Genomic DNA, 27,411 nt, shown 5'->3' with positions numbered 1-27,411 from the left:
GAGCTTGGTTGATGTGGTAATTGTATCATAGGTACATTTTCGCTATTAATACGATTCAAATACAACATACCAACGCACGGCCCTTTAAGCCATCGCACCTAATATGGTTGAAAAGTTTTCTAACCAAAGACGAAACGCGTCCCATAGTGGCTGAGGGTCTTAAGCCCATAAAAGCCTCATTTATCATCCGATTTCGTTGGAATTATAAACCGGGAGTTGTAAAGGGTGATTTTTTTGAGGTTAGGATTTTCATGCATTAGTATTTGACAGATCACGTGGGATTTCAGACATGGTGTCAAAGAGAAAGATGCTCAGTATGCTTTGACATTTCATCATGAATAGACTTACTAACGAGCAACGCTTGCAAATCATTGAATTTTATTACCAAAATCAGTGTTCGGTTCGAAATGTGTTCATTCACCGTTCAGCGATGGGGCTCATTTCTGGTTGAATGGCTACGTAAATAAGCAAAATTGCCGCATTTGGAGTGAAGAGCAACCAGAAGCCGTTCAAGAACTGCCCATGCATCCCGAAAAATGCACTGTTTGGTGTGGTTTGTACGCTGGTGGAATCATTGGACCGTATTTTTTCAAAGATGCTGTTGGACGCAACGTTACGGTGCATGAACACATTTCGAACCGAACACTGATTTTGGTAATAAAATTCAATGGTTTGCAAGCGTTGCTCGTTAGTAAGTCTATTCATGATGAAATGTCAAAGCATACTGAGCATCTTTCTCTTTGACACCATGTCTGAAATCCCACGTGATCTGTCAAATACTAATGCATGAAAATCCTAACCTCAAAAAAATCACCCTTTACTAAAGCCCCCGATACCCGAACCGAAAATGGTCCATATCGGGCCACAATTAGATATAGCTGCCATATAGTTAGGGCCTTAAGCCCATAAAAGGCCGTATTTTCCTACTTCGCTGAAATTTAAAGCATTGAGTTGGACTAGATTTCCCTTTGTCCGAACCAAATTTGGTCCAGATCGGACCACACTTTGATATAAATTTGGAACATGGAGTTGCACAAGGCCACCCCATATACAAATCGCATATGGTTCAGTATCAGACCATATTTGTTTAAATTGGATCTTATGCCAGAAAATCCTTTTTATTACGTGATTTCCTTGAACTTTTAAACTGTAACTTATATAAACTTTTCGTAACCTGAACTGAATATGATCCAAATCGGCCCACACTTGGACATTAATATAGATATAGTAGGTTTTTAATAAAAAATTATAATAAATATATCGATGGTGGTGAGTATCCAATGTTCGGCATGTCCATTCCGTTTGCAACACATCGAAATATCAATTTCCGATCCTATAAAGTATGTATATTCTTGATCGTTGTAAAAATCAAAAACGATATCTTGATAAAGCCCCCATATAGACCGAACTTCCGATTTAAGATTTTAGGCCCACTACATCCACATTTATTATCCGATTCCGCACAATGATTTGCGTAAGGGTCCTCGACATTCGTGCTGAGTATGGCTAATATCTGGCTATATTTGGTTGTAGCTGCCATATAGACTGATCTCTGCATTTAGGGTCTAGGGCCCATAAAAGGCGCGTTTATTACCCGATTTCTCTGAAATTTGGCGAAACGATCTATGTTAGGCTTTCTGACATCCGTTCTCTACATGGTTCAGATCGGTCTATATTTGAATATAGCTGTCATGCAAAAGCAAATTTTGCCCATGGACACCAAGGAACTGGAGCAAACGTCTCACATATTAATGAGTGCAGTCCGATTCAAGTTTTTTAAGCTCAATGATAAGGGAATTCCTTTTTATGGCCGAGTCCAAACGGACTCCATACCATTTATACCTATATCCCGATTTGAGGTATTGGGCCCATAAAAGGAGCATTCATTATCCGATTTCGCTGGAACTTTGCACCGTAGGTTGTGTTAGATTTATCAACATGTGTGTTCAATAAGGCCCCCATCAGCCTATATTCGGCATAGCAGCCATATAGACCGATCTCCTGATCTAGGGTGTTGAGAACATGAAAGGTGCATTTATTATCTTGGGCCAGTTAGTGTCTTGGGCCAGTAAATGTATTACCCGATTTCGCTGAAATTAGGCACAAGAACCTATGTTAGGCTCTCTGCCATCCGTTTCCTATATGGTTCAAATCGGTCTATAGTTGGATGTTGGTGCCATATATACCAATCTCCCGATTTTAGTCTTTGGACCCATTAAGCAGCGTTTATTACCCCGTGTTAGGCCCTACGACATCAGTATTCAATATAGCCCCTATCGGTCTATATTTGGGTATAGCTGCCATATAAAGCGATCTCCCATTTTCAGGTCTTAGGCCAACGAAAGGCGCACTCATTATCCGATTTCGCTAAAATTTGGCATATTGACCTATATTGCAAATGCAAATTTTGCCCATGAATATTCCACTAAGGAACAGGGGCAAACTTCTCACATATCAATGAGTGCAGTCCGATTCAAGTTTAAGCTCAATGATAAGGGGCCTCCTTTTTATACCCTCCACCATAAGATGGGGGGTATACTAATTTCGTCATTCTGTTTGTAACTACTCGAAATATTCGTCTGAGACCCCATGATGTATATATATTCTTGATCGTGTGTGTTGCTATCTTTGGCTTTCCTTTTCCATTTGCATCTCCGATCATCCAGCTCGTCTCGAAAGAGAAACAAACGAAAATTGTAAAATTTAATAATCTCGCCCTAACAGGCAAAAAATTGAAAAAATAAAGAAAACCCTTCAAAAGCAAAATTTGAAGCAGCTGTTTTTTTGTTTGGATCCATTTACAAATCTCTTACAATGTATAAAGAAAGCAGTTAACCTCTTATATATGAAGTTGTACATTTACATTGTAGATGCTTCAACAGATTCTGCATCCTACATCCTACTGCAGAGTTCCTAGCGATGAGACCTTGTTTCCTGTTGTGTCAATCAAGAAATGTAAAAAAGAAACGGCATCAACTTTTGTGTATGAATTAACCCGTTCATATTTTTTGAACGTGATTAAGTTTGAAATACGTGGCTTTAGTCACATGCTCATTATTTGTATAAATGAAAATGTACATAAGCCAGGCCCTTAAACTATGCCATACAAATGTCTACATCATAAATAAATCAATTGTGTTAGCAGTAGTTCAGTTAAATCGGACTAAAAGTAGTACAGGACGAAGGTGGTAAGTGTACAATTATTTACAGATACTACAGGCACTGGTAACATAAAATGTGGGCATTTTTCATCACTTAAATAACATTAAGCCTCATCTGGATGAATGTGCACACACTCCCCCTAGGGAGAAGGAAATCCGTAACTACAGCAGCAGAAAGAGTTTTTATTACCTCTGCTGCCATAAATCTACTTAATAGTGACCATGATTAATGTTTTACTTTACGTTGAAACGAATAAAACTGGAAATCCGGATAATAACACACTTTGTAATGATGAAATAATTTTAAAATAAGCCATACACTATGTGGCTGGTGCTGCCTTTACTTCCACAACTGTGAAACGGTGTCATCAAAGAAGCAAGCACTTTTACTTTACTTGGCTATGACAGAATATTTGTTCCACTAGCCGAACGTAGAATAGCGTTCCAACTGCCTCGATTTTCTGCGCTCATTCTAAAATCTCTGACACGAAGTTTCGAGGTGTCTCCCACCACTTGATCTTTCCATCGAGCTTTTGGTCTTCCCGGTTTGCGTGTACCACCGTGTTTGCCTTCAAAAGACTTCTTTGCTGGAGCTTCTTTATCCATTCTGACAACATGACCTAGCCAACGCTGCCGTTGTATTTTGATGCGTGTAACTATGCTATAGTCGTCATACAGCTCAAACAACTCGTGGTTTATACATCGCCTATATTCTCCATTATCGCAAACTGGTTCATATATTTTACGAAGAATCATTCTCTCAAATACTCCAAGCACTGCCTCATCTGCATTCACAAGTACCCATGTCTCAGAACCATATAACAACACGGGTAGTATCAGTGTCTTGTATAATGTAATCTTCGTCTGTCGAGAGGTGGCCTTGTTTCTAACCAAAGTAGCATCTGTTTGCCAGTATTATTCTTTGCTTTATCTTAAAACTGGTGTCATTCGTTTCGGTTACGGCGGTGCCGAGGTAGATAGAGTTCCTGACTATCTCAAAGTTGTGGTTCCCAACTTTCTCTATTTTCTTTATCTTCTCGGTTGTGCAAGGCTTTTTGGGAGTTGAAACTATCCATTTCGTCTTATCTCCGTTTACTGTCAGACCCATTTTCACTGACTCTCTTTCGATTCTTTCAAAGGCTGCGGTTACTACTTTCGGTGACCGACCTATGATATCGATGCCGTCGACATAGGCGATACGGGATAACTATGAGCACCACACAGGCTGGAACTTTGAGCTCCGACTTGTTTGGTTTCCATCGTTATCACGGGATGCTTAGCTGAAAGCTATCGGGCGCGTCCACAGGTTGCGGATGGTGGAAAGCTCCGTTTTTATGTGGAGTAGCTGCAAATGCGGCCGCGAGCAGTCAGCGATTTTCGAGAAGAGAGTTTCAGGGAGGAACCAGGTGCCACTGGCTCTTAATTAAATACTGAGTGCCAATGATACTCGAGATGACAAGGCGAGTTATTGGCGCCTTCAAATAACCAATGGCCAACATCAGCGTCTGTTCCCAGGTTAGGGGCGGCTGGCGGCGAGCATCGGATCTTGGAGCAAGCGGCTCGGGATGTATGTGCAATCACACAAAACCCATGCGGTTGGGGCGCTGGGCCAGTAACCCACCCCCGGTACAGGGGTACAGGGTTTTGTTAAAGTTTAATCTTCTAATAAGCGCCTATAAAAACAAGTAAAAAGGTGTGAACTCGGCTTCTGCAAACAATTTCACAAATCAACTTAGATGAAGACATATGTGTACTTCACGTATCAAATTTCACCCAAATCAGTCACAAATTGAAGCTTTTAGGGGCTCAAGACCTTAAATCGAAAAATAGGTTTATATGGGAGCTATATCAGGTAATTGACCGATTTGGACCGTACTTGGCACGGTTGTTGTAAGTCATACCAAAACTCACCGTGTAAAATCGGATAAAGAGAAGTTAAATTGGGAGACTGGCTTATGAAAGTTAAATTTGGAGACCGGCTTATGTGGATGCTATATCCAAATCTGAACCAATATGGTCCATTTGCAATCCCCAACGACCTACATCAATAAGAAGTATCTGTGCAATCGTACAAGCGGATATCTTCATTCGTTCCAAAGCTATAGTGATTTCGAGAGATGGTCGGAATGTCGAGACGATCAAGAATATACTTCATGGGGTCCCAGATGAATAGTTCAAGGTGTTACAAACGCAATGACTAGATTAGTATAGCCCCCATCCTCTGGTATAATATAAGCAGCTACTCTTATATTTGAAGAATTTGTGGGTTTAAGTCAAGTCGTACTGGGTTTCTACCAACCCTAAGTAAATGCGTAAAAATGTGATTAGAAACGGAACGGAAATATTTTGTATGAGCTAAGCTAAACAGTTAGAAAATCTGTATAGAAATAAATACCGGTCTAATGTACATAACGTAGAAATTAATTAACACGGATATTCATGTATGAATTCCTCCACAAAAGTGAATTGCTTTTACTCAGTCATGTGAACAGAAGTTCACACGTGTTAAGAAACACAAAAAAGAACGTTCAGCAACATCAACGTTCTATGTAAGTGCAAGTAAGTTGTGAGGATGGAACGTTGTTATGAATGTTGTTGTTTTATAATGAAATTTAATATTGTACAGTATATCAGTAAGGAGCAACTGTAATATGACCAAAACCGTAAAGTCAAAAGTATGTAAATACTTTAATGAAAAGAAAACGAATTTATTCAAAAAAAAGCTTACTTAAAAGAAAATTGTCATGAAAACAAATATGTACAAAATTTTTTAACAAAGCCAAATTCTATTATTTTTGTTAGTGACCACTGTTGCTCTTTAATCTCTTACGTGATTTTTGCGGGTTGTTGCTATTGAATTTGACTAAGAAAACAAAATGTTCCAAGGAATTAAAATTTCGACAAAAATTTCCTTGAAAATTTTAATTTTGATAAAACTTTCTTCAAATGTAAATTGCTCAAATGTTCTTCAATTTCGAAAATCAAATCTTGAAGCCATTTTTTATGTTCAGAAACTTGTAACCATCATGAGTCACTGTGAACACAACGCTTAGTGACGCTAAAGAAAACTTTTTTTATTTCATCAACTCGTTATGTGGCAAATTCAAATATGTAAACTAAGTAAATGAAACATTTTCTTTGCGACATTCACGACTGTGCAAAGCGGAACATTTCAAATGTTTTTGCTCTAAAATATTAATTAAATTCACACACGCACAATGTCTTCCACTTTAGCATAGTCATTTATTTTGATTTTTGTAGTTTGTAGATGGCGCCACATGGGGCAGAACACTTTCATCGACAGGAAAGAAGAATACCACAAAAGTTGCGAGCGTTTAACTTTAATGCAAATGTGAGCTGTTCTTCAGCTTTTTTCGGCATTTAAGTGTTTAATTGCATTTTAACAAAGCAACGACAACATTGAATTTAGTTTAAAAAAAGTAAAAATCCGTTAACTTCGGCCGGGCCGAACTTTGAATACCCACCACCTCGGGTATATATATAAACCAAATAAAGATCGATCTGAACCATATACGACACGGGTGTCTAAAAGTTTAACATAAGTCACTGTGTCAAATTTCAGCGAAATCAGATCCAAAATCAAATCAGAGAAATCAGGTGTCAAGACTTGCTTAAATCGAGAGATCGGTGTAATGGCTGCTATATCCGAATTGAACTGATCTGGGCCATGTCGAATGGCCTAACACAATTTGCTGTCCCAAATTTCGGCGACATAGGACAATAAATGCTCCTTTTATAGGCCTAAGCCTTTAAATCGAGAGATCGGTCTATATGACAGCTATATCCAAATCTGGACCGATCTGGACCAAATTGAAAAGTATTGTCGAAGGCCCTTACATAACCCACTGTCGCAAATTTCATCGACATCGGACAATAAATGCGCCTTTTATAGGTCCAAGACCTTTAATCGAGAGATTGGTCTATATCTGATCTGGGCCAAATTGCATAGAGATATAGAGTAACATAACATAACTCACTGTCCCAAATTTCGGCGACATCGGACAATAAATGCGCCTTTTATAGGCCCAAAACCTTAAATCGAGAGATTGGTTTATATGGCAGCTTCATTCAAATCGGGACCGATCTGGGCCAAATTGAGGAAGGATGTCGGAGGGCAACTCACTGTCCCAAGTTTCAGCAAAATCCTAATCCAAGACCCTAAATCGGCGGATCGGTCTATACGGGGGCTATATCAAGATATAGTACGATATACCCCATTTTCGAACTTAACCTGCTTATGGACACGAAAAGTATCTGTGCAAAGTTTTAGCTTAATATCTCTATTTTTAAAGACTGTAGCGTGATTTCAACATACAGTGGACTAGATCGTCTTAGATTTTTACGACAATTAAGAATATATATACTTTATAGGGTCGGAAATGATTATTTCGATGTGTTTCAAATGGAATGACGAAATGAATATACCCCCATCCTTCGGTGGTGGTTATAAACAAAACAGAAAAGCCTTAATAACAGCAGAGTAGAGCTTGTTGATGCCCTATGTTCGCACTGATCAGTTTACTATTGGTCATATTTTATTGTAATATATTTAATATACTCCAATTATAAATAAAGGACATATATATAATGAAATAATATTTATAAAAGGCAGGGTTGTCGAGCGTGGCTAATCCGTTATTTGTATCATAGAGGCGTTTTCGCATGAATTCGACACAAGTACAACATACCCACGAACACCTAATATGGCTGATGAGTAATTGTAACCAAATTATTGTACGAAACGCGTCCCAGAGTGGTTGGTGTGTATTGCGATCTCTGGCTTTCTCTCCGATCTCCGATCATTGAGCTTGTCTTGAAAGAGAAACAAACAAAAGTCGTAAAATACTTATATTTCAAATGCAAGTATACTATGTTTAAAACTACACGCAAAAAACAAAATGTTTGGGAAAATTTTACGACAAACCAAATACTTTTATCACGAAGTTTTGCTTTTGTTGTAACCGTGTAACGTTTCGCTTCAACGTATCAAACGTTGGCCATAAATGTATTGTAGCATTATTGAACGTAACTAACTTTGTTTTTGTAAACCCTTTAGCAGATTCGTCTGCGGTAGAAACATCTTCCTCTTGTTGTAAAAGCAAAAACTCTTCAATCGCAAAAATGTTTCGATAGCCGCAAGCGATTATTCGTGTACTGGACCAATAATTATTCTCTTGTATCTCTCCTACTAGAGAGAAAGGGTGAGTATTTGAGCGTATAGGCCAGATGGTGGTTGGCAACAATACTCCCTCTATTGCACATTACTTTGTACGTACACAAGCAAAAACCCCAAACAGACCCTTGGGCAAGCAAATAATTGCAATTGTGTGCTCCTTACTTGTACATACACATTCTCACATACAGGGTGGCTGATGAATATTGCTACAATGATGAATATTGCTACATTTTTTTTTCGGTGTATGGAATACATTTTTCTTTTATTCATGTTAAATTAAATTATTAAATTAATTATTAAATTATTATTAATTAAATTAATTAATTAATTAATTAAATTAATTATTAAATTATTATTATTAAATAGAAAAAAAGTTATTACATTTTTTTTTGGTAGCGGCTTTCATCAGCCACCCTGTACAACATTTGTATACCCTACACCACTACAGTGGTACAGGGTATTACAACTTAGAGAATTTGTTTGTAACTCCCAAAAGGAAGAGGGATAGGCCCATTGATAAGTATAGCATTCGACTCAGAATCACTTTCTGATTCGTTTTAGCTATGTCCGTCTGTTAATTTGTGTACTATATATATATATATATATATATATATATATATATATATATATATATATATATATATATATATATATATATATATATATATATATATATATATATAGTACACAAATTAACAGACGGACATAGCTAAAACGAATCAGAAAGTGATTCTGAGTCGAATGCTATACTTATCAATGGGCCTATCCCTCTTCCTTTTGGGAGTTACAAACAAATTCTCTAAGTTGTAATACCCTGTACCACTGTAGTGGTGTAGGGTATACAAATGTTGTATGTGAGAATGTGTATGTACAAGTAAGGAGCACACAATTGCAATTATTTGCTTGCCCAAGGGTCTGTTTGGGGTTTTTGCTTGTGTACGTACAAAGTAATGTGCAATAGAGGGAGTATTGTTGCCAACCACCATCTGGCCTATACGCTCAAATACTCACCCTTTCTCTCTAGTAGGAGAGATACAAGAGAATAATTATTGGTCCAGTACACGAATAATCGCTTGCGGCTATCGAAACATTTTTGCGATTGAAGAGTTTTTGCTTTTACAACAAGAGGAAGATGTTTATATATACAGGGTATTCGTCTCTAGGCCGAAAAACATGTCTGTACCAAATTTGAAGACGATCTGATAAAAACTTCGCCCTGTATTTTGTACACAAATTAACAGACGGACAGACAGACGGACATAGCTAAAACGAATCAGAAAGTGATTCTGAGAACACATATACGTGATAAACAAACGTTCACCATAAAGTATGTATGTAAATGTGCGAAAAAGAACAGTAACCATTTTGTGTTTTTTTTTTAGCATAACAAATACAGCAGATCATAATACAAAACCATAATGGAGTTGTGCGAAAATGGAAGGCTTTTAATATAATTGTGTATGTTAACATCGAAATAAATCTAAATATACTCTGAAAGAGTTTGAAATACCAACAGAGATTAGCTTATAATTCGTAAAACTTGGAATTTGAATTATGGTACAACATAAAATTGAACTTGGCATCCTTTTCATACGCACAATCGATTTTCAACATTTGACTTTAAATTCATTTATAAATAAAGAATACCAAGTTGAAAACTTTATTGCAAGAATTTATCTGAAAAATTTACATGTACTTTTATCGTTAACAAAGCCCAATGTTTTTCAGGAAAGAAGTATACTTGGCGAACATTTTCTTTATTTCAAACGAATTATTTTTTGCATGAGGAAAAGAATAACGTAGAAAGTTCGACATCAATATTTTTTTAACATGACCTGTAGTTACAGATTACGGCCATTCTGATAAACAGACAATATGTTACTTAATTAGTATGCCCTTCCATGGCGATAGGGTTAAATGGAAATTAAAATGCAGATACAAATATTTTTAAGATCTTTTAATTTTTTTTAGTATAAAGAGAGATTGAACCCTTTAATGTGACCTTTAAAGTCTTGACGCAATCTGGACATTTAATTTAAGCTAAAACTTAAATTCATATTCATTTCCCTTTTAGCTGGGCACACAAAAATTAAAGTGCTGACTAAAGTTGGTTTGATTGCTTTTGTATGAAAAATTTTTTCCACCAATTGGCATGGCATCATTCACTCTCCACGCCACTTGTGAAGAATATTCTTGGATTCCCTGCTGTATTATTAAATTTGTTCGGGGAATTTTCATATTTATTTACTTTCATTAAAAGAATTTATTGCTTAGAAAACAATTGTAAATTTTCTGTTGGGAAAGTTCAAGTATGTATTAACACTCCGCAAGGAAGTGGGTCATTTCCATTTGGTATACAATCAAAATACCCCCAGCTCATGCTTCAATCATGAGACGTGATGCCAGTCAGACCTTCCCCCTATCATACAACAACCATCATTCAGACATCATTTCCATGAATGAATGAAATGGAAATGTTTGCATCTATTTAATCAATAAATATATAAATAAATAAATATCGATTGTGACGCCGACATCGCCACGATTCTCATCACTAAGTCTACTAAGTCGGAATTGGTGGAAGAAAATCTCTGTATGTGTGTTTATACGAGTATTGTTGTAAAAGTATACTATAGTATGTAGTATTCATCATTTATTACCGGCCAATTTATACAACCAATTTATAAATATTTCATTAATTTGTTCATCGAATGTCTGAGTATGTCCGCACACACATACGACAAAAAAGTTTTTGTTATTTGTTTACATTAATATTTTATAAAAGTTAAGTAATAATGTTCACTTCAATAGCAGCAATTTAAGTGAAAGCACTTGTCAACTCAGAAAAGTTAAAAAGGGGCCATTTCGATACAGTTTGACCCACCACCATGGATTGTCTTGTCGGATATTAACAAAAAAAATATTTAGAAAAATTGTTCAAGATGTAAAATCAAAAGATCGGTCTATATGATCGTTATGTCATTTTAAGGACCGATTTAGGGCAATGCATGGCATAGATGTTAGAGGTCATAATATAAGTCATTGTGCAAAATTTCATACGCATAAGAATTGCTCCCTCTAGAGCCTTCAGGAGCAGAATTGGGTGATCGGTGTATATGGGCCGATTTCTAACATAAGCAGATGCATACACCTCATCAGCGTTTCGCCTCTGGTCTGCAATGTCTTAGTTGGTAATCCATCGGCCCTGCTGCCTTAACGATTCTGATTAGACGGTAGACGTTACATACCATCATCAGGTTTTGTTATATCATCGTCGCCGTCATATTCGGATGCCAGCAAAATGCAAATGCAAATTAGCACATGAACATTCCATTAAGGATTAGGATCAAACTTCTCACATATCACCGAGTGCTGTCCGATTCAAGTTTAAGCTTAATGACACCTCTTTGAGGAGAACTTTTTACATGGTAAAGTACCTCCCGCTAGCATTAGGAGGGGAAAATACCGCTGAACATTTTTTTCTGATGTTCTCGTCGGGATTTGCCTGGGTGCGTTCAACGTCATAGGCGGACATGCTGAACTCTTCGCTACGGCGGCCTCCTATCTGCGGTATCGGATACCAGCAACTTCGAAAAATAGACTTTCCACATCCTAAGCACACTATCTGTATCTGTTGCCAGTTTTTTTTATTTGTATCTACAGAAGGATACTTAGTTCTTTATTGGAACTTACGAACTTCATTCTGACTCCTGAATATTTAGAATCGCTCATTCTCACATCATTCTTTTTCATTCCTGATGATCATTACGATCCAAATCAATCTTCGCTTCTCCGACCAAGCTCACACGCATGATGAATGTCTTCCATCTACACGCAATTGACCATAAACGAACTTTCGGAAAGTAAACTTCTTGTTGAAAAACGCTAGAACTTTGTTTACCATAAAATTTCAAGAATTTGTGACAAATACAAAAGATGGACATTCTTTATGATGCAAAATATATATCAGGTTCATATTGATGATTAGTATGATCTGGATTTAACTAAATCCAAAAGCAAATCCTGTCCGTTTACATTGCGTTTTTGGGGATTTAAGTGACATACTGTCCGTTTACATTGCGTTTTGGGGGATTTAAGTGACAAACACAAGCGTACATGCGTATACATGAATGTGCATATCACACACATCCATACATAATTCTTGAAAACAGTTTCATAATTTGGTAAAATGGGATTTATTTTTCTATGGTAAAATCTGCAAAAAAAACACAGGATTTAGCACTTAATCTCGAAAAGGCCATAAATCCGGATTTAGTGGCCAATGTAAACGTGGCTTAAAGTAAAAATTATCACTTTCCGATGAAAAAAAAAAACAAAAATGAAGCACACTCTCCGTCAAATGTAATGAACACAAGATATAAAGCTAACCAATAGTATCGTATATACATATTCTAGATAAATGTTTTTCTGTTGGTTTTAATTTTCGAATGCATGTTTTTAAGGAGTGATCATAGACCTAAACGAAAACTTAAAATTATTGTTCCTAGAGTTTTACACATGTATGTGAACCATGTTGTATCGCAAAAATTTTAATATAACATTTGCATATTTTCAATTAAAATTTTATTTGATCCAATTAAAAAATTAATTGAATATTTCGGATCATTTCAATAATTATTTTAATTAGATCAATTAAAAAATTAATTGAAAATTTCAATAATTTTTTTAATTGGATAAATTAAAAAATTATTTGAAAATTTCAAAAATTTTCAAGTTTTTTTCAATAGAATATGCATTTTTTTAATTAATTTTTTTTTTCAAAAACTGTTTTTGTTGTTATCATTTTCGTGATTGAAGCAGTTTCAATTAAAAAAAATTAATTAAACCTATTAATTTCGTGTATTGAAACAGATTTTTATCTTTTTCCGTGCAGAGTTTAATGGTCGAAGGAAATCTAGCACAGTTAATATAAAAGAAGTACTTCTCCAATAAAACCGACTTTTTTGCCGCTAAGATGTTCCAAAACGTTTTATTTTTTGAGTGAATCACAATGTAATTAGTTTGGCTACGTGGATATGTGAGTATCACGATGTTTGAATCTGGTGCTGTTAATTACCATGTTTTTGCCACGGCGAAAGGTATTAGCCTCAATCCATAATCGGATGCTTCTTCGTGATAGTAAAATTTTATCACTACCTTGAAATATTTAAAACAAGTAAAAGCGTGCTAAGTTCGGTCGGGCCGAATCTTGGGAACCCACCACCATGAATTGTGCAAAAAAATCATACAAAATAAATTTAGTTGAAGGGCATAATTTTATTCTACAGGGTGGCTGATGAAAGCCGCTACCAAAAAAAAATGTAATAACTTTTTTTCTATTTAATAATAATAATTTAATAATTAATTTAATTAATTAATTAATTAATTTAATTAATAATAATTTAATAATTAATTTAATAATTTAATTTAACATGAATAAAAGAAAAATGTATTCCATACACCGAAAAAAAAATGTAGCAATATTCATCATTGTAGCAATATTCATCAGCCACCCTGTACATACAAAACTTTTGTCAAACCAACAAAATTTATAGCTTCTAGGGACCGAACAAGGATGATCGAGAGGCTGATTTGGATCGTATTTGGCAGAGTTGTTGGAAGTCATAATAAAACACTACATGCATAAAACACATCGAATCGGACAAAAATTGCGGCTTGTAAAGATTCAAGTAGTCAAATCTGGAGATCGGTTTATATGGGAGCTATATCAGGTTATAGACCGATTTGGACCGTACTTGGCACAGTTATTGAAAGTTATTGATCGTAACGGAACACCATATGCAAAATTTCAACCAAATCGGACAAAAATTGCGGCATGTAAAGGTTCAAGAAGTCAAATCTGGAGATCGGTTTATATGAGAGCTAAATCTAAGCCGATATGGCCCATTTGCAATCCCCACTGACCTACATCGATATTAAGTATCTGTGCAAAATTTCAAGCGGCGAGCTTTACGCATTCGTCCGCTATCGTGATTTTGGTGGACGGACGGACGTGGCTAGATCAACTCAGAGCGTCGAGACGATCAAGAATATATATAATTTAAAGGGTCTTAGACGAATATTTCGAGATGTTACAAACGGAATGACTAGATTAGTATACCCCCATTCTATGGTGGTGGGTATAAAATATGTCTTTCGCATACGATAACCATAAAAATTCAACAAAGCGGTAAACAAATCCAGTAACTCTTCACGTCACGTCATGACGTACATTTCTTGTCTATGACGAACAATGCATCATTCCCCTTACGGATATTATGACTTGTTTCATGTGGTTGGCACCCCATTTTAATGGAACAATATCTCGCACAAATTAGCAAATATATACTAAAATATTTGGCCATAAATCCTTCTCATAAATCCAAAAATGAAAAATTCGAAATAAAAATTAATAGTGGTGTATTAAACACAATATAAACGCTGTGTGTGCGCACATTCAATTTAAACATCTGATGTTCTTCGATGAATTCAATGTGCACGACTCAAGAATTTTATTCCTCCTTTTGTTTGACTTATTATTATTAATGGCTCCATAAGATAACACACATGTATATTGGGTTGATTCGATTGATCAAAGAATTCATCAATGAATTGGATACAAAAATTGTGTGATAACTTTTTGAATGCTTTGACTTCAAAGAAAACGAACAATATGACATACATTACTGTGGCATTATCAATTATGGATGGAAAATATTAATTTTGAAACGGTTCTAAAAAGGTAAAGGTGGAAGAGTATTGTTTGTCTTGTACAAAGATTTGAAAAATCTTAAATCTTTGGTGGCTTGTTTCATAAAGTGCGGACTTCCTGTGTTTTAGGATAAAAAAGGCTCAAAAACATAAAATGAATGAATGAACGACTTTTCCATCCATGAAATCAATACAACTTTTGCATTCATGTATCAAAACAACATAATAAACCCAACTTAGCACATTTGTTTCTAACAACCAGAAGGAAGAAAGATAGACTCATTGATAAGCATACCGATCGACTCAGATTTCAATTTTCACGCAATCGTCTTCAAATTTGTGTCAGGAATCATTTTTTGCCTAGAGACGAAGCCTATTGAAATTGGATGAAATCAGTTCATATTCGGATGTAGCTCCACGAAATTGTGGACGAGGCTTTCTCTTATGGCTCCCAATATTAATGGCGAATGCGATAGAATCGATATTGCATCGCCTGATTTTAACTTCTAGAGCCTTTGCAAGTGCATTTATTAATGGATCTTCTCAAAATTTTGCACAACGCTTTTTTCCCCATCTGCCACAATTTTTCTGGTTTTTGTCGAAATCAGTTCAGATTTGGATACAACAGTTCCCATATAAAGGGTGATTTTTTAAGTGCTATAGAAAAGTTTTTCAAAAATAAAAAACACATAAAATTCAGAAAAATGCATGAAATCTTTATTTGAATCGATAGTACGGTTTGAAGATTGTTTCATGCAAATGTTGACCGTGACTGCGCCGCAAATGGTCCATCCGCTTAGTCCAATTTTGGCATACTCTTTCCAACATTTTGGACGGTATCTCACGAATAAATGCAAAAATGTTGTCTTCCAATGCGTCAATTGAAGCGGGCTTGTCTGTATAGACATGAGCTTTAACATAGCCCCACAAAAAATAGTCTAAAGGCGTTAAATCGCACGATCTAGACGGCCAATTGATTGATCTCGAACGTGAAATAAAATGTTTACCGAACTCGCCTCCCAATAAGTCCATTGTTACGTGTGCTGTGTGGCATGTAGCACCGTCTTGTTGAAACCACATGTCATGCATTTTGCATTTTGGGCAAAAAAAAAGTTGAATATAATCTCATGGTAGCGTTCATCATTCACAGTTTCGTTACGATTTGCATCATCTTTGAAGAAGTAAGGTCCAATGATGCCACCAGCCCATAAATCGCATCAAACTGTGATTGGTAGCTCTTGCAATGCTTCTGGCTGATCTTCACTCCAAAATCGACAATTCTGTTTATTTACGTAACCATTGAGCCAAAAATGAGCTTGAAAAACAAGCGCGATGAACTTTTTTATACTATATTCCAAATATTAAAATATATCGGAACGATAAAATGAAAAAATCTGGCGGTGGTGTGCTAATAGCGGTCTCCACTGAACTTCCTTTTGAAGAAATAATAGTGGAATCTTCCCTGGATATTGAATATTTATTTCATGTTCTTACCAACAACCCTCTTAATGTGAGGATATTTATTTAAAACACGTATCAGCAATCCAATCAGTATTTCAGTCATCTCAACGAAGAGACACATTGATTGCTCTTGGTGATTTTAATCTTCCTCAGATTAACTGGATTCATTCGTCTGAGACACTTAGAAAAAATTTTGACGGACACTATTTCACATCAAGTCTCTTATATAGTTTCCCTACAAACATGCGTTCCGGAAATGGAAATCGACGATAACAAACAAACGCCCTTTAAAAAATTTTCGATTTGGATTAATATTTCAATAATATGGTCAATTATTAACCAATTGTCACGAAATTTGGCACAAAGGATTTCTTTATGACTCCTGGTAATGTTTTTGTATTTGAGTAAATTTTAATTTCGATGGCTTAGCCTGCATTCCCAATGTGATGTAGGGCATCAAGAGGTTGACTTTGCCCGACGTTAGCCCCAAATAAGATTCATTTCTGAACACAATTTTTCGATAAAACAGTGAATTTCCATCCATTTGCCTAGGGCAAGAATTTGATAATACATTTTACAGAATTGCCGTCGTTGCTCGTTTATGAGTTTCTCCTTGACGAAATGGCAGAGTATATTGAAAAATTTTCACTTTCGTAGATGACTTTTGGACACAATTATCATATAATGCTGCCAGCCTCAAAAAACTAAACTCATAAAACATTATTCTTTATTTAACTGTTATTTAATCTTCGCAAGTCCAAATCCTTTTCAAACATCAATTACTCAACGAATTTTTATCAAATCAAAAATCGCTATGAACTAAATTAATCGTAATTGTCTGCAAAATATTTTGTGCCCCGCCATTAAAAGAGATAGTCTTTTATAGGAAAAAATAACGAAACTTTCGTTGCGATCCATAAAATAATAAATCCAATAGTATATACATACATTTCATTTAGGATGGAATGTTCATTTAGGATGGAATGTGTTCCCTTGTGGTTAGACACGTGTCTTTGTCCAACGCATGCAGAAAGTGTCTTAGTGAAGAAGTTTGTTGACTTGAGGCAATTTTTCTTCATAAAAAACCTACTGGAGGGGATGTTATATTGGGTTGCCCAAAAAGTAATTGCGGATTTTTTAAAAGAAAGTGAATGCATTTTTAATAAAACTTAGAATGAACTTTAATCAAATATACTTTTTTTACACTTTCTTTCTAAAGCAAGCTAAAAGTAACAGCTGATAACTGACAGAAGAAAGAATGCAATTACAGGGTCACAAGCTGTGAAAAAATTTGTCAACGCCGACTATATGAAAAATCCGCAATTATTTTTTGGGCAACCCAATATTTAGCTGTCTTCTTCAGATTTTGTTTCCATAAGTAAGAAATTTGTGGATATTTATGGCAATTTCCTCCATAATATATAGTTGACCCACCCGGGTGGGTTTTGGACCACGACGTACTCAAAAATCTTTGAACCTGCGAATGGCATCTACTGATCGTTTGAAAATAGGCACTATTAAATTTTTAGGTGCAGCCACTATGAAACTTAAAATTTTCACTCTTTTGCAATTTAAGATTGTTTTTATATGTACTTAGGTGCCATAATGATTTTAATATGGAGTGTTTTAAATTTTTTCGTTAAACTTTATAAATTTAAAAGCTCTTACACGCATAGAAAATATTAATTAATTTATTATGTGTGTCTGTTGTGGCTGGTCGCTGAACTTATTATTATTTACGTTATTCCCAGATAACTAATATTAGCAAACACACAGTGGTATTAGCAAGGTTAAGTTAGGTTTGGTTTAAGTGGTAGTCTGCCATCAGACTCACTTAGACGTTTTCGTCCAGTGTGATACCATAGGAACAGAAGAAGGAAGATAACTTCTAGTTCCTACCGTTGAACCATCCAGATCGCTTTAAAAAGCCCAAAAACTTGGGAATGTTCACATCCGCTAAATCAGAACCTGTCAAAGGAAATGAGAACCTAAAGTGGAACATTACTGGCACTAGCAGTCAGTGCGGGATACACACACAGAAGGTGTTCTATAGTCTTTTCTTCTTCGATGTCCTGACAGCTTCTGCAAAAGTCGTTGCTGGCAACCTTCAGTCTGTCAGCATGTTTTCCTATAAGACAGTGACCTGTCATGATGGACACAATGACTGAGACGTCCGTTTTAGCTAGTGACAGCAAAGCGATCGACCTCTTCAAGTCTAGATTAGGCCACATAGTTTTGGAGCGCTTACAACCCCCTCTTTGTGACCATCTATCATTCGTTGTCCTTTAGGCCTGATCCTAAAAACTTAGCTTACGTGTCGCTAGAGGCATACCCACAGATTCCAGTATCCCTGGAATGTGTAAGGTAGTTTCTAGTCTCGCAAGCTCTGTGACCCGGCACCCAGAACAGATGAATTTTGAACTGTTCAGCCATCTCGTTGAGAGATCTGCGACAATCGAGGGTGGTTTTTGTGTTCAGAAATACTTTCTCCAGGGATTTAATGGCTGCCTGGCTGTCTGAGAAGATATTTATGTCAATCGTCGTAATGCCATTATAGTATCTTAGCCATTCCACCACTTCCTTAATAGCAAGGATCTCCGCCTGATACACACCGCAGTGGTCGGGTAACCTTTTCAATATGACCAGACCTAGATCTTTAGAGTACACCCCAAAGCCCACCCGGTCGTCTAGTTTGGAACCATCCGTATAGAAGTCTATGTAACTTTTATTACCAGGGATCAAAATGCGGCTCAGGTAGGGTGTAATCCACACAGCCTGGAACATCGGACATTGGATCAAGCAAGCAGTTTAGAAACAAGGTCAGCTCTTGACAGACGAAGATTACACTATACAAGACTTTGATACTACCCGTGTTATTATATGGTCCCGAGGCATGGGTAATTGTGAAAGCAGACGAGGCATTGCTTGAGAGAAAGATTCTTTGTAAAACAAGTAAAAAGACGTTAAGTTCGGCCGGGCCGAACTTTGGATACCCACCACCTCGGATATATATGTAAACCACCTTTCGTCAAAATCCGGTGCAAAACTCATACCTTATGCCCCATAGCAGCTATATCAATATATGTTCCGATTTGGACCAAATACTAATAAGTAAAAGTCATTGTAGTCATTGTTCAATTGCATATAACAAAATATTGGTCTTTTTAGTAACTATACCTAAAAATAAACCGATCTGAACTATATACGACACGGATGCCGAAAAGCATAACATAAGTCAGTGTGTCAAATCTCAGCAAAATCGGATAATAAATGTGGCTTTTATGGGCCTAAGACCCTAAATCGGAGGATCGGTCTATATGGCATCTATATCCAAATCTGAACCGATCTGAGCTACATTGACGGAGAATGTCGAGGGGCCTAAGGCAACGTACCGTCCCAAATTTCAGCAATATCGGATAATAAATGTAGCTTTTATGGGCCTAAGATCCTAAATCGGAGGATCGGTCTATATGGCAGCTATATCCAAATCTGGACCAATCAGGGCCAAATTGACGAAGGACGTTGAAGGGCTTAACATAATTCACTGTCCCAAATTTCAGCAAAATCGGATAATAAATGTGGCTTTTATGGGCCTAAGACCTTAAATTTGAGGATCAGTCTATATGGCAGCTATATCCAAATCTGAACCGATCTGAGCCAAATTGACGGAAGATGTCGAAGTGTCTAACACAACACACTGTCCCAAATTTCAGCAAAATCGAATAATAAATGTAGCTTTTATGAGCCTAAGACCCTAAATCGGCGGATCGGTCTATATGGGGGCTATATCAAGATATAGTCCGATATAGCCCATCTTCGAACTTAACCTGCTTATGGACAAAAAAAGAATCTGTGCAAAGTTTCAGCTCAATATCTCTATTTTTGAAGACTGTAGCGTGATTTCAACAGACAGACGGACAGACGGACGGACATGTCTAGATCGTCTTAGATTTTTACGCTGATGAAGAATATATATACTTTATAGGGTCGGAAATGGATATTTCGATGTGTTGCAAACGGAATGACAAAATGAATATACCCCCATCCGTCGGTGGTGGGTATAATAAGTGGACCAGTTTGCATTGTTAAAGAGTATCGGCGTCGTCGTACGAACCACGAACTGTATGAGCTGTATGACGACGTTATCGTAGTTGATCGTATCGAAATACAATACAACGGTTGCATTGGCTAGGTCATGTTGTCAGAATGAATGAAGAAACTTCAGCGAAGAAGTCTTTTGAAGGCAATCACGGTGATACATGCCAACCAGGATGACCAAAAGCCCGATGGAAAGACCAATTGGTGAACGAAATCTCGAAAGAGAAGAGATTTCAAAAGAAACGCAGAAAATCGAACGTTACTCTAAGTTCGGCTAATGGGACAAATGTTCTGTCATAGCCTATTAAGGTAATGTAAGTTTTTTTTGGAGGGTAAGGTGGCCTTCAGACGACATTGAATTTGAAAACAAGATTTGTTACTAAAATTTCCTTGGCTAAATTCTAGCAACCTTTTATCCTTATGGTGCGTCTCATACACAAAAACCCATAAAATTTACTTCACATACAAGTAATGTGCTCACGAAAGTTTTTTTTTGGTTTACAAATGTTTCCTCCCTATTATGCTTTTGCCTGCAGTAGTTTTGATTAAAATGACTTTGATTTAATCAAGGAGTTTTCAAAGAAGATGGCGTGAATGTTAGATTGATGTTAACGAAAGGAACGCAAAAAAAAGTTCGTCGACCAACGTGTATTTTACTTAAGTCAATAGGGTGATCTGCGAAAATTTGCGTCAAATCGTCATTGGTAAAAGGCTTTCAACTTCAACTATGGGCAGAGGAACAACATTCGGATAAGCGCTTACCTGAGCTATTCGGTAGCTCAATGTATACTATGTTATGCACTAGATCTAATGTATGTTATAATGTCAGCTATCTTGGCAGATTTCACCAAAATCCATCAGATCTGCATTGGCAACATTTAAAAACAATCGCTTGACATCTAAAGGGAACAATGACAAGGAAATTAAAGTTTCACAAAGAATGTTCTGAGCCTGTTTCTTAGCTATTCGGATGCTGACTGGGCTTCGGATATACCCGATAGAAAGTCAATTAGGGGATAGATATTTTAAGTTTACGGCAATCCAATCTCATGATGTAGCAATAAATATCAAACCGTAGCAATAAACTTTAAACCATAGCATCAAACATCAAACCGTGGCGCAAATAACTCGGCTTGTCATGTCGAGTATCATAGCCACTCAGTATCATAGCCACCTCATTCACTTTAAAGTTAATTTTTCAGAGAGAGCTATATGTTTAGTGGTTTGGTTTATATATCAGCTATCATCTCCTCCGTTGGACAATGTGTGCACGTTACTATTCCTTTCTTTACTAAATCTTTTGAGCCAAGATATTTACAGAAGCTGAAATATCCGGTTTTATTGTGGTCGATATTTATACAAGGTGTACAATGAGCTTCCGGTACTTTGGATTTGAATCAAGAAATTTTGACCCCTCCGCTTTCCCGTAACTAACATCCATTGGCGATCTCACAGGCATTGAATTCTGCATACCATACTCGTGTACAACTCTTTCTATGTACAATGGCTGACATAGATGAACTTTTTCTGTAAAATCTTTAGAAATTTCAATTCCCAGGTTATGTTTAATTTCACCCAAATTTTTGATTGTGAATTTCTTTGACGAAGCATTTTCGTCATACTTTATTTGTTCTGATGTGGGACACGCCACAATGTATGAAACTCAACGTTCCACATATATTTCCCCAGTAGAAACAGACATCATTTATGCATTGTTTAAATCCCAATTTTCAAGAATTTCATGTAAAACCATACTCGAAGACCTTGCACCACACAGGCTGGAACATTGGGGTCCAATCTGTGTCTTGTTCTAAGCTGCGAGATACCAAGCGCGTCCACAGGTTGCGGGTAGTGGAATACTCTATACGGAGTAGCTGCAACGACAGTCGCGGACTATCAGCGGTATAGAGCGGAGAGTCTCTGTAAGAGGCCGAGCGGCACTGGCTCTTGCAGAAGTACAGAGTGCTTATGATGCTTGATATGACAAGACGAGTAAGTACCGCTTTTAAATAAGCAATGGCCACTCTGTTCCCGCGGCGATCGGTCCTTTGGGCCGCAACGAGCTTGCTCACCTACATGAGCTTCACGAGGATCGCCACCTCCACATGAAAATGTGGTTACAACACCAACAACATAGCAGCCTGTTTAAGTCCATAAATATTTTTCTTTAGCAAACATGGAGGTTATTTCATATAGAAGATTTCAGAGAGCTTTGAACATAAAAATGCAGTCTTGACATCAAAATGATTTACCATTATTTTTATACCCATCACCATAGGATGGGGGTGTACTAATCTAGTCATTCTTTTTGTAATACCTCGAAATATTGATATAGGACCCCATAAAGTATATATATTCTTGATCGTCTCAACATCCTGATTCGATCTAGCCATGTCCGTTCGTCCGTCTGTCGAAATCATGATAGAGGACGAACGCGTAAAGCTAGCCACTTGAAATTTTGCACAGACACTTAATATTGATGTAGGTCGTTGGGGATTGCAAATGGACCATATCAGTTCATATAAAACGATCCCATATAAAACAATCTCCCAATTTGACTTCTTGAGCCCCTGGATGCCGAAATATTTGTCCGATTTGCACATCGTGTTCTGTTATGACTTCCAACAACTGTGCTAAGTACAGACCGAATCGGTTTATAACCCGATATAGCTCCCATATAAACCGATCTCCCGGTTTGACTTCTTGAGCCTCAATTTTCATCCAATTTGGCTGAAATTTTGCACATAATGTTTTGTTATGACTTCCAACTGATGTAGCTTCCATATAAACCGATCTCCCGATTTTATTTCTTGAGCACCTGGAGCCGCCATATTTGTCCGATTTCGCTAAAATTTTATATGTGATGTTCTGTTACCACTTCCAATAACTGGGGCACGTACGTTCCAAATCGGTTTTTAACCTGATATAGCTCCCATATAAACCGATCTCCCGATTTGACTTCTTGAGCCTTTACAAGACGCAACTTTCGTCCGATTTGGCTGAAATTGAGTATGTAGTATTTTGTTATGACTTCCAACAGCTGCGTCAAGTACCGTTCAAATCGGTCGAGAACCAGATATAGCTTCCATATGAAGCAATCTTTCGATTTGATTTCTTAAGCGCCTGAAAGCCGCAGTTTTCATCCGATTTTTCTGAAATTTTGCACATAGTGTTCTATTACGACTTCTAAAAACTGTGCCCAGTACGGGTTAAATCGGCCTATAACCTGATATAGATCCCATATAAACCAATCTCCCGATATAACTTCGTGAGACCCTGGAAGCCGCAATTGTTGTCCGATTTGGCTGACATTTTGCACATTATACTCTTTTAAGACTTTTAATAACTGTGTACCAAGTACGGTTCAAATCGGTCAAAAACCTAATATAGCTCCCATATAAACCGATCTCCCAATTCGATTTCTTGAGCCCCTGGAAGCCTCAATTTTCATCCGATGTGGCTAAAATTTTGCACATAGTGTTCTGCAATGACTCTCAACAACCGTGTCTATACCCAGAAATTTCTCCCATATTTTAGCAGAATCTATGGTGATGGGTTCCCAAGATTCGGCTCGGCCGAATTCAGCACGCTTTTAGTTGTTTCTTTTCCAGCAATTGACAGCAGTATTCACATTAACATTTTCTGCAGCAAATTTTATACAAGATTCAATGTGTTGGTCCTTCTGAGGCGCACATATCCTTCAATGTTCAGAAGATCTCGAGCAAGGGCGTTGGGGTGAGACCTCAATTTATTTATGTAGCATTGAGTGTAAATGGTGATTTCTTTCTTTACCGGTTTGACTTTTAAATCTTTATGAATATTAGCGTTCCTGACATACTAAGGGGCTCCGACGATACTTCATAAAATGCAGATTGTCTTTTTTTGTAGTTTGTTGATATTTGTGATCTGAATTGATCGGAAAATCCTTGAGCGACTAGTGGTGTCTTTAAACTATTTATTTTACCTTTAACATAGCGTTTCACTTTAAATACCCATTTACTTCAAATTTTTGTTCTTCCATCTGGAAGTGAATCGATACCAATTCGCATTGCATAGCTTCCATCCATTGTACAATTGTTGCACTGCTAACAGCTTCTTCATATGATTTTAGCTCCAAAATCTCATTTGCTGTCCATATTTCGTCAATGAGTCTCCTCGCCGCAATGCCTTTAGTGGACCTGTTTGATGTTCTTATTTCATTTTGTTGCTCAGAAATATTTACATCTTCTATTGAGCATCTGTCTTTAGTTGGAATATTAATCGGATTTTCTTTTGTAGTATTTTCTCCTGTATCATTTTCTTCTGGTATATCTCTGAAAATTTCGTTTATGACTAATGCATTATTTTTTATATATAAGGAACCATAAAAAACTTGACCTGAGGACACTCAATCCTTTTGAAGTTCTACTCTACTGACCCAGTACTCTCGCCCTAACTGGGAATTTTCCCTTTTCGGAGTTTTTTGAGTGTCATTAACAGTTTTCTTCTTTTTCTGTTACAGATCATCATGTGCACTTTGATGTGGCCAGCCTCAAGGATGATTTTGAGAATGACAGCTGTGTAACATATCAACGGGCAGGCGATACAATTGTCGTCAGTCTGGGCTTCTTACAAATCAATCACCGTTATACAATCGACCTAAAACTGCCCAGCAATTTATTTGGTGATTTGGGCAGTTCGCTGAATCAATTTCAGCCGGATGTTACAACAGTTCCTAACTTGCATTGTCGCATCACCGAATTTTCCGGCATGAAAGATGACGAGCATGACTTTTACGAAATGAAAATTGAATTTTTCGCCTACAAAGAGAAATTATTGCGGGAAACGCTGCACATTGTCAACTCAAACAATGACAAGGAGGTGCTGAAGTTGGTTATAGCGGCACGTGTCCTGGGCAAGGGCAAAGGAACACCAATGCTGCGCACCGGCATACACTGCATAGGCATGGAAAAGGATGAGGAATCAGAGGCTTCGGATTTTTCCGGATTTGGCAAGGATCCATAGATCATCAACAGCATCACACATTTCTTAAGGGCATTAGAAAAGAAACAATTTTGTTTTCATTATAAATAATAAAATAAGTAATTCTAATAATAATAATAACTTACTATAATAAATGAATAATTCATTTAATGTGAATTATTGAATTTTAAGTCAATTTTTTGTATACCTTTTTTTTGTTTAGTTTGTAAGTAACTCTTATTAGTGGCATTTTAATTTACCTATTATAAACTCAAATGTGCCTATGTTCAAATGTAACTGAAAATCCCATTTCTAACATTTTTTCCCAACTTAATTATTGAATATAACTTTTATATATATAACGCATATAAGTATAGAGAGAGAGAGATAGGGAGGAGGCTTACCTATTGGGTTGCCCAAAAAGTATTTGCGGATTTTTTAAAAGAAAGTAAATGCATTTTTAATAAAACTTGGAATGAACTTTAATCCAATATACTTTTTTTACACTTTTTTTCTAAAGTAGGTAAAAGTAACAGCTGATAACTGACAGAAGAATAAATGCAATTACAGAGTCACAAGCCGTTGAAAAAATTTGTCAACGCCGACTATATATGAAAAATCCGCAATTACTTTTTGGGCAACCCAATAGATACATGTATTGTATTCATATGGAATGTATGCCGGAATATGTACATACATACAAACATATAAAATACGCAATTTTTTGGAATATCAAATACAATCACACAGTCACACATTTATTTTATTGAATGTTCTCAAAATCAAAAACTTTAATCCATCACAAACGAAAAATCTATCGAAAAAAAAAACTAATGACTATATTTAATTATAAACACACATTAGAAGAGAATCCAAAGAGCACCATTTTGAAATTGAAATTTGCAAGAAATCTTTTATAATCGCTGAATGCAACTAGATATATGTACTTTTTCTAATAACAAACAAACAAAAAAAACAATTGGCCTGACTTTTTACCCATCCCTTATGAATTTGACCTAAAATTAGATGTAATAAATCAAAATAGATATGTAAGCATTTTTAGAATTTACCTCTTCAGTTACAAATAATTCGATTGACCTCCATTCTACCAATTTCTTCAATAAAGATAATAAAGATATAGATATAATAATTATGGTCTCTTTGTTCATTAATCGTTAGGTAAAGGTTCTGTCATGTATGCAGATCTAAAATTATTTGATTTTACGTTGAATAGGGTAGGCGAAAAAGATGAAGATGAATAGATGACGGAAAACACATCCAATCAATCCTTGACCAAGAAATTGAGATGACTACATTTACATAATCTTGAGCAAAAACCTCATTGGTTTGTTGTGGGACTTTTATTCCGTTAGCCGAACGTAGAATAGTTTTTCAAGCGCCTCAATCTTCTGCGCTTATTCTATAATCGCTGACACCAAGTTTCGAGGTGTCTCACACAACTTGATGTTTCCATTGGATTTTTGGTTGTAGTTGTAGCAGTTTGTTGTGTTCTATCCTTCGTCTGCTTGATTCTGTTAAGTGTGGAGATCCAGGAATTCTGTGACTAAGATGGGGTGCGTCCACAGGGATTTGGGTCTGAGTCGAGTGGGTCTGGCTGGACAGTCAAACAGGTGACGTGTATCGTGTGGGCCCTGGTTACAATCTAGAGCTGGTAAAATATCGATGGCACTATCGATATTTAATTTTTTGACCGAATGACGATTGATATTTTTCAGATGGATACTATCGCAAAAGTTAATTTTTTTGCAAAACTACACAAATTCAGCAATCCACCTCTGAATGTATCCTATAAGTTACATT

General features: G+C 36.6%; 1 protein-coding gene across 3 annotated transcripts in view; it reads left to right on the top strand.

The window, feature by feature from the left end:
• LOC106090079 (adipose-secreted signaling protein) overlaps positions 1-26,740 on the top strand; it is an 84,133-nt gene extending 57,393 nt beyond the window's left edge. For all 3 annotated transcript variants that reach the window (XM_013256152.2, XM_013256151.2, XM_013256150.2), the window contains one exon: positions 25,130-26,740. In XM_013256152.2, the coding sequence (XP_013111606.1) occupies positions 25,130-25,632 (503 nt within the window). In that variant the 3' untranslated portion in view covers positions 25,633-26,740. The remainder of the gene's footprint in view (positions 1-25,129) is intronic.
• The last annotated feature ends 671 nt before the right edge of the window (positions 26,741-27,411 follow it).

Source organism: Stomoxys calcitrans, chromosome 1 (genome assembly GCF_963082655.1).
Source record: "Stomoxys calcitrans chromosome 1, idStoCalc2.1, whole genome shotgun sequence".
NCBI lineage: Eukaryota > Metazoa > Arthropoda > Insecta > Diptera > Muscidae > Stomoxys > Stomoxys calcitrans.
This window is presented reverse-complemented; position numbering and strand designations above follow the sequence as displayed.